Source organism: Perca fluviatilis, chromosome 17 (genome assembly GCF_010015445.1).
Source record: "Perca fluviatilis chromosome 17, GENO_Pfluv_1.0, whole genome shotgun sequence".
In the NCBI taxonomy this organism is placed as follows: Eukaryota; Metazoa; Chordata; class Actinopteri; order Perciformes; family Percidae; genus Perca; species Perca fluviatilis.
The window spans coordinates 8,672,543-8,682,137 of NC_053128.1; the positions used below are offsets into that span (position 1 = coordinate 8,672,543).

Here is a 9,595-nt window from a genome sequence, read left to right on the forward strand (position 1 = left end):
ACAGCGTGTCAAATTTAGCAGGGTTTGTATCGATATGAATAACTGGTATGTAGTTATGTTATGTTAGTAATTTATGTTAATAATTATTTTACTTTTGACATTTAGGCTTTTTCACTTTGAACGCAGCCCATTTCCTCCAGTACAAGAAAAAGATAAGATGAAAACTTAGCCCAGATAATAATAAATATTGTCAGTCATAATTATTAGCTAAAAAGTCATACTTAAGATGGCAAAGTCAAAATCAAAATTATGACAAAATAATAATTTTGTGATCAAAAGTTAATACATAAATGAATAAAAAGTCATACATCAAGGTCCTCTTGAATTAAAAGAAAAGGCATTAATAGACAGACAGACATATAGATAGATAGATAGATAGATAGATAGATAGATAGATAGATAGATAGATAGATAGATAGATAGATAGATAGATAGATAGATAGATAGATAGATAGATAGATAGATAGATAGATATAGATAGATAGATAGATAGATAGATAGATAGATAATATATATGTCAATGAGATAGATAGATAGATCTTGAAAAAGAAATGCCGTTGTCATGGCGACACTTCCGTCAACTGAATCCTGTTGCTAAGTGAGATTCGTTGTCACTTCATTCAGAGAAAGAGAGAAGTGTATGTTGTTCGCGGAACTACAACACTACAATGACCGAACAGCCAACCACTGTGGACAATAACGTCGGGAAATGTATGCTGCACAACTGGGCAGAAGAGGTGAGTGAACTTAGTGCGAAATGCCCATGGATGTAGCTAGCTAGCTAATGTTATTATTATAAGGGGGGAAACTGCCTCGCTAATGTTAGCTAGCCGCCACACGTCAGACTGCTAGTTGGCTAGTGTATGTTAAAGCAATAATGTAGCCTATAACGTCAGTTTGTTGTGGTTTCTAACAACATTGGCTACTTTTTACACAGTAGGTTGTGCGGTGTTATGTGTCCGTCCTCACATTAGACCAAAAGTTTATACCCTAATTTTCTAATTTTGTTTTGCATATCAGCAAAGAGTTAGCTACATGTGCAGTTTGTGTTTTAGTTGAATGATAATGGTAAGCCTTTCGTACATGTATTGTGTACTTTCATATTTCCTTTTCTTTGGTGCGTGTCATAATGGCTGTGAGACTTTCCTGCCTGCTGCATTGCCTTGCAAACTCAGTTATACAGAGAGTGACTGTCAACACTATTAAAGCTGACACATGCTTATAAGTATTCAACGTATTGTCTCATATGGTCTTATAAACACAATACAAAAATAAACCACAGATATTCTGAAAGGGGCTTAAAGGTCCCATGACATGGTGCTCTTTGGAGGCTTTTATATAGACCTTAGTGGCCCATCTGAGCTTTCATTTTCTCAAAGGCAGAGCAGGATACCCAGGTCTCGGTTTACACCTATCGCCATTTCTAGCCACTGGGGGACCATAGGCAGGCTGGGGGAACTCATATTAATGTTAAAAAACCTCATAAAGTGACATTTTCATGCCATGGGACCTTTAAAATGTCCATCACAAAATGATCTTCAAAAAATTAGACATATTCAGTTTGCTATAAGACTAAGAAAATCAGAAAACCTGGAGATTTGAGACGCTGTAATAGGCAAATGTTTATTTTTGCCTTATCTAAATTGTTGCAGAGGAATTTTCTTGTGACAGACCAATCAACAAGTCATGTCAGTTCTAATCCTAAACTGATGCTGCGTTCCAGGCAACTCGAATTCGTGTTTTCACAACCTTCTACCTGTGAAAGTGCCCTGGAACGGCAGTCAAACACGTAACTTACTACTCGTGAACTGGTACCAGATCTTTGTACTCCCAGTTTTTGACGTCACACACACATAAACAACAATGGCGACCCCCTGTTGATGCTGTACAGACGCCGGTGAAATAGAAATAAATAGACATAGGAAACATAAAGTAATTCCACACATTGTAATCAAAACAATACACATACAATTGTGTACTACTACAGGTTATGTTTATTAAATGAAGCCCAAAATATGTCGCCGAACAGCGTCAGAGAAACACTGATTTTAACGTGATACTGCTTTATTCTTTGAATGCAATGATGGCATCGCTCCATCTTTTTTTATTTTTTATTATGTAGTTTTGATTTAGAGACCCCTAGCGACAGAAAATGACACATTGTATGTTTGATTGAAACAAGCGCCATAGACTCACTACAAAGTGAATATTTATTGCAATTGCTTTAGATTGTAACATGTTTTACACCATGTACTGTACGTCCATTTATGCAGAGGGCCGTTGCTGCTCTCGACATTCAGCAGACGAGGACAGAAATCCAGAAACGTGGACACAGGGGGATTCTCACGATGGACCAGGAGTCTAAAATGGAGACCGTTAGCACGCTGAAAGCAACGTACATCCCTCCGAAAAGTCCAGGGGTGAGGCTGCGGGGTATGTGTCCCTTGTCTTTCACCAGCCACAGCATGACACAACCATTATAACCCATGTATACACTAGACAAAGATTTTATTCAGGTGGAGGTGTCCAATAGAGTACCAGATTACAGCATTTGCATACACACTGGCTGCTGCTTTGACATTTTATTTTTTGTTTTTATTTCACTGTTCAATGAATGTTTTTCAGATGATTTACTGTGCACGCTCAGTTCATCTCTTTCATTTTTTCCATGATTCAGGCATCAGAGGAGAGCTTTTGGAAAAACATATCGCCCAGATGATAAGGTAAATCAAGTATGAAACAAGTCTTTTGATGCTGAACAAATTATTGCTGGAAGGGGTTTTGTTTATGGAAACGCAGAACACTGCCTGACCATGTCTTGAGGGGAACACGTCGGAGCAAAGTGATGCAATATTTACGCGTCTGGGTTCGTTTTACTGTTTCAATCACAGCTGCAATACCTTTTAAATCAGATTTTATGATGTTATTTTACATGGAGGCCTGTAATCCTAATGGGGTTTATAGAGTCTATCCCCACAGATGAGGTTATTAACATCCCGCGCAAAGTTAACTGCTCATAAAGAATACAAAGCATCATGTCTTCGATGAAAGCGGCTTGTCCAGCAGTAGACATGTCTCATCAGTTGGTCTTGAGCCATACACTACATTTCCTGGACTTTATAAGCTCACAGCAACACTGCTTGATTCATACGGGGTACCCGTCCAGCAAAGAGCTCAGAGCAATTTCCCCCCCGGCTGATGGGTTGTTATGCTATACACAATGCTATATTGAAACTCATGCATGAATTAACAGTTTTTTCATGACTTAAATATCACATCAGTCTCTTTTGCAACGTGATATCATGACTTTGCTTAAACATACACAGCCACTTTCTTAAAGGTCCCATGACATGGTGTTCTTTGGATGCTTTTATATAGGCCTTAGTGGTCCCCTAATACTGTATCTGAAGTCTCTTTTATATAGGCCTTAGTGGTCCCCTAATACTATATCTGAAATCTCTTTCCCGAAATTCAGCCTTGGTGCAGAATTACAGACACTAGAGCCAGTCCCACATTGAGCTTTCCTTAGGATGTGCCATTTCTGTGTCAGTAGTTATTGAGGAGGAGAGGGGGGGCAAGGTGGAGAGTGGGGGTGTGGGCTTGACCAACTGCCACTTTGCTCGTCTGAAAGCCATGTTGCCTCTCTCTCATGGGTGGGCCAAATTCTCTGGGCGGGCAAAGCAGAGAAAGGGGAGGTAACCTTGCTCCTTATGACCTCATAAGGAGAAGATTCTCTGATCTGAGAATGATGAAGATCTGAGCTTTCATTTTCTCAAAGGCAGAGCAGGATACCCAGGGCTCGGTTTACACCTATCACCATTTCTAGCCACTGGGGGACCATAGGCAGGCTGGGGGAACGCATATTAATGTTAAAAAATCTCATAAAGTGAAATTTGGAGCTATCCGCGTGTACAGCGGACAGATTGGGTTTAGGAAAAGAACAACGGGACGGTTGGATTTAGGAAAACAATAACGGGACGTGGGAAAACAACAGCACGGTTGGGTTTAGGAAAAGAACAACGGGGTGGGTTTAGTAAAAGAAGAAAGCGACGGTTGGGTTTAGGAAACGTGACACGCGGGACACGATCCCCCGGTCTCCTGGGTGAAAGTCCTGTGTTTTACCCATCCACCACCCCGACCAACCTTTCAAAATTACTCGCTACAGCGTAAATTGACATGCAATCGCAAGGTAATGTAAGTCAATGGAGGCCAAACGGCGTTGATAAACATGCTACAAAGCTATCATGTGTCTTGATAACACGCCAAAATGGCATACGAATTGGCGTGTCATACATACGCCACTTCATGAGATCAGTCTGTCTTTTGACACAATGTGGAAATTCTACTCCGATGTATATGATGGCCATTGATCCACTGAATGATATTAAAAGACATGTGCAAGGATAATGATACGATGCAACTTTATTGCCAGTTTACACTGAAATTAATTTGCGTTCCTGAACAGGTCCGCTCAAATCAAGAAGAAAAAAGTACACACAGTGCGTTTTTACATCAGCGCTCTTAAAGGACCTACACATCATTGTTTCACCCACACATTTGTTTGACTGGTTTCTGCCTCACTCTTCTGGAGATTTTCTTACACCTAGGGCTAGACACCTACATGGTAATTAACTATACACCCTACAGTGCTCTGCTATGTCCTGCTATACCCTGCTACGTCCTTTAAAGCTGTTCTACTTTTACAATGCATGCACATTAGAGTAAATGGGGAATTTCCACTTAAATTACTTAATCGCGCAGAAGGAAGTGTACTCATGGACGAGAGACTAACCTAGCTCTGGGGAGTTCACTCCCCAGAGTCTTTATGTTTCTTCTTCGCCTAGAATATTGCCTTGAATTAGGGTGGCACCAAGATCTGGGTCTTGGGTGCAGCTGTCGCTTTGGACCTGCTACACCCTGCTATTCTCTACGATTCCCTGCAATGTCCTGCTGCGTCCACTGCATCCACCCATGCCCTGCAGTGCCCTGCTACGTCCTGTGACACCCTGCAGTGCCCTGCTATGCCATGAACTACTACAACTACTATTTCTAGTCACTGTTCCATTAACCTTATTGTGACTATTATTGCCTCTGTTCATCACACCCCCAACCGGTACTCAGACAGTGCCTACCAAGAGCCTGGGTCTGTCCGAAGTTTTTCCTCGCCACTGTCACACTAAATGCTTGCTCTTGGGGGAATTACTGGAATTGTTGGGTCTTTGTAAATTATAGAGTGTGGTCTAGACCTACTCTATCTGTAAAGTGTCTTGTTATGAATTGATAATAAAATTGAATTGAATATTGAATTTAAAAAAAATCTATAATTTGAAACAAAATAAAAAATGATTTGATTGATTTAAAAATGGTCCTCCAGGGTCTACGATCTGAACTGAGTCCATAGCTTCGGTCTGCTTATACAAAAAATAACCAGACTTAAAATGCCGTAATTGACCAATCAGAATTGAGGATTCAACAAAGCTGTGTAATAACACAGGTTAAGATAACATAAGAACATTATCGATCTGACCAGGGCTAGCTATCAAGCAGTATATAAAGCAGTTACATTAGTCCCAGCTCTACCAGAGGCAAGTGATGCACATGTAAATGCATCAATAATTAGAATTCAACAATATATACATTATTCTGATATGGGCCATTCTCCATTATGAGTCATTTTACATTTTACTTTACAAAGTATTCCTGTACTGTGGTATTGCTCCTTTTACTTTTATAGTTTTCTAGTTCTGAGTATATTCTTCCAACACTGCCAAATACTGAGGCGGATATCTTATCATCTATCTTGTTCACAGAGAGAAGGTTCACGCTGAACTGAAACCACCGAGTCCCAAAACCGACTTCTGCTCCACAACCCAGAAGGATTTCTGTGTGGAGGGATTTGTGCATCTTACCCCTCAAACAACACAAGTAAGTTTAAATGTACGTTCTCTATGTGTATGCAAGGGCATGAACGGTGATGATAGCAAACGATATGTTGTTTATCTAAATAACTTTAATATTGTGACTTGTGTTAAAATGATGCCTAATATGTTGCACCAGTTTCCTTTTAGATGCTTCATTTGTTTGCATAAGCAAGTTAGTTTTCATCTATTTTACATATAATTTTCTCTGTCTGTTTCAAATTACCTTGCCAATTGAATAAAGAGAGTGGCTGGTTATGAATGAGTATTATATTTTTTCCTCCTGCCAATATTCAATTCCATTTAATGCAAAGTGTCCAATCCTAAGAGGTAGAGAGAGAGAGAGAAGGAAAGAGAGAGAGAGAGCAAGAGAGAGACAGACAGAGAGGGTGAGAGAGAGAGAGAGGGAAAGAGACAGAGAGAGAGAGGGAAAGAGACAGAGAGAGAGAGAGAGAGAGAGAGAGAGAGAGAGAGAGAGAGGGGAGAGAGAGAGAGAGAGAGAGAGAGAGAGAGAGAGGAAAGAGAAAGAGAGAGAGAGAGAGGGGGGGTGAACAGAGGGGGACAGAGATATGCACAACTACTACAATAATACTATACTACTACTATATAACTATAATAATTATAGAAATATGACTCATAATCAGTATAGCAGATATAGCAAATAATAGCATAGCATATATCATAGTATTATAGCATAATAATAGCAATAGCCATCATTATGTTCTTAATGGTTATAATTATAATGGCAAGTGCAGCTTGAATTCATATTATAATAATGCCATTAGATTCCAGATTCAGCTGTAGGATAACTGGGGAACATTAGTGGATTCATCCATACATCTTTTCTGATGGCAGAAATGTTCACTTGCAGGAAAGATCTGTAATTAATAAAAATTAACGATGACACCATTCCATTAGGTGTGACATCACCATTACCAGAGGCCTGTATCACCAAGCTCAACTTAGTCTGGATTTGAGCTGTCTGCCTTTACTAAGCTTACCACTGGCAGTCCTAATATGGTTACCACCTGGCTCAGTTAAAGAGGCGCCATGCAGTTTGGGCCATTACTGAAGGGTTTCCAAAGCAGCTATAAGCACATTGATGTGAAAGCGACAGAGTTCTTAATTACAGGCCAAGCACAGGCAATATTAACAAAACCATGAGTGTTGTACTAAATATGACAGGAGATGATAGGCCTGATGTTATCCTGAGCTGCAGTTATGCAATAAGAGTATAAAAACTGTCTGCAGCTATCTACTTATTAGGCTGTCAGTGAGTGTTTGGTAAACTATAACCATCATTAGTCTGTAAGTATAAACTACAACCTGTCAGAAAACCTGTTCCATGCACAAAAATATATATTTTATGTGAAGTGAGTCTTCTGATCTGTTCAAATGTCACTATGTGTTCTCGCATGTCACTTCATTGTCAACTCAATACTTTGGTCCAAGATCATGTAGGATTGATTTTGCCATGATCCCATGAACACAGGTTAGCTGTGCAGCATAGGTCACCATAGTAACCTACCCAGGTTATAACCACAAACAGCTGGCACAATGGATATTTGGCATTTATTTTTTGAAAAATATTCGGACATGGCGGGGGTTCCCGTTGGCCAGGCCTGTACAATTGAAGGGGAAACGCTGAGAAAGTACAACTCCCAATGCTGCTTATCTGACAGAGTGCTCTTGTTGTCTCATCTCCAGGTTCATGATTATAAAACTGACCAAGCGGTCACATTTTGGAGTGAAAATTGCCAGCAAATACAGGTGGGTCAGATTGTTCCACTTTTTGGACGTTGGGTGTCATATTTTGCTGTTTGTTTGCAGTTATATTAATTATCCATTCAGTATTTTCTGTGCCTTTTTAAGTGATTTATTTGTGGGCCAAAAGGAATACCTGATTTAATAGTGGAGTCATTTTCTCTCTGATGCTGAACACTTAGGTCTGTAGTGTGTCTGGGCTTAGTATCTGAGCAAGTTTGCTGTTTTTTTCCCCCCTTCTTCAAAAATAACATACAATCAACAATGGCACCATCAAATGTCAGAAGAGAATGCAGCAGCAGCAGCTCTCAGAAGAGTTGCACATATCCATTAAGGTTAAGAGGGAGATGATTATAGACTAGTCAAAGATCTGCCCCCCCATTGTTCCCTCTGTGCAAAGTGTCCTTTATGATTTAGTGTCAGGTTCTTCAGTCTCGACACACAGAATGTGCAGCAGTGGTGGAATGTAACTAAGTACATTTACTCAAGTACTGTACTTAAGAACCAATGTGAGTTGAACTTTACTTGACTCTTTTCTTTTCATGCCACTTTCTACTTCTACTCCGCTACATTTCAGAGAGAAATATTGAACTTTTTACTCCACTACATTCATCTGACAGCTTTAGTTTTTTTTTGCACACAAAACACACATAGTTTATAAAATATGATGTTTTAAAATAAATGAAACCACCCAAAAATATATATAGGCCTTACTGTACACGATTAGCCGATTAAACACGTAGTTGATTGACAGAACTGTTTTTGATGGTTTCCAGTTTCAGTTTTCTGCATTGAGTGCTTTTACTTTTTACAGTACAGTATATCCTTCTGATGATACTTACATACTTGTACCTAAGTACCATTTTTAATGCAGGACTTTTACTTGTTTTTTAGTTTTTTTTGTTGTTGTTAGTACTTCTAGTGCTGCTAGTACTCTTCCACCACTGATGTCCAGTAACATGTTTTAACGTTATTCTTGCGTTGTGGGTTTTTGTGTCACAGGGTGTGACTGCCGTAAAGACCCTGAAAGCACCTTTCAGGAAGTCGGCCCAGTTCAGCACTCCCATCAGTGAGCGGCTGGATGAAATCGAGCTTCCACCTGATAACTGAGACTGTATGTCAGAGTATCACATTGCATCACTTCATTACCAGTTAATATTAAAGTGCTAACCCAGCATATTCTCAAGACAGTGACACCTTTTTCTTTTGTGGAGAACAGTGAAGTCAATGGAAGTATCTTCATCTACAAATGAGATGGTTAATACAAATCAGATGAATATTTAGTTCCAGTATTTCTGCCTGAAAAAAACACACATCTATAGCATTTGCTCATCTGATGTCATGTTGACATAACAGACAGCAGTAGCTGACATCTTGGGCCCTATCTTGCACCCGGCGCAGCACAGCGCAAAGCCCGACACAAGTGTCTTTGCTAGTTTAAGACCGACGCAGTGCCCGCGTCATTTAAATAGCAAATGCACCTGCGCCCATCTTTGTGCCCATGGGCGTGCTGGTTTTACAGGGAGGTGTGTTCAGGTGCATCCTGGGCGTATTGCTGTCTTGAGGCAGCGGGAAGCGATCGTGCCATTGACCAACAAAAACCTGGTCTAAAGTCAATAACGCAGCATTTCATTGTTATTTTAACAGTGAATTAGTAAAATGTGCCTAGGCTCGTGCACAGCGTGCGAACACTATGCTTGTTACACACACACAGCAGCAGCACACAAACATGCAGAAGATTCCAAAAATATTACAATGTGAAATAGTATTATGATCAGTGTTGGGGAAGTTACTTTTAAAAAGTAGTTTGCTCGTTACTCCTTAAAAAAAGTAATCCGTTACTTTACTTAGTTACCCCGTATGGAAAGTAACTTTTTACGTTACTCGTTACTTTTACGTTACTTTTATGTTGC

At 39.8% G+C, this 9,595-nt stretch overlaps 1 protein-coding gene across 1 annotated transcript; it reads left to right on the plus strand.

Annotated features, from left to right (window-relative positions):
• The first annotated feature begins 595 nt into the window (after positions 1 to 595).
• spag8 (sperm associated antigen 8) lies at positions 596 to 9,095 on the plus strand. The gene is made up of 6 exons (XM_039778937.1): positions 596 to 737; positions 2,274 to 2,433; positions 2,678 to 2,723; positions 5,811 to 5,925; positions 7,626 to 7,688; positions 8,685 to 9,095. Exons 1-6 carry the CDS (start codon positions 669 to 671, stop codon positions 8,790 to 8,792), a joined length of 561 nt encoding a protein of 186 aa, XP_039634871.1. The 5' UTR covers positions 596 to 668; the 3' UTR covers positions 8,793 to 9,095.
• Positions 9,096 to 9,595: the final 500 nt, after the last annotated feature.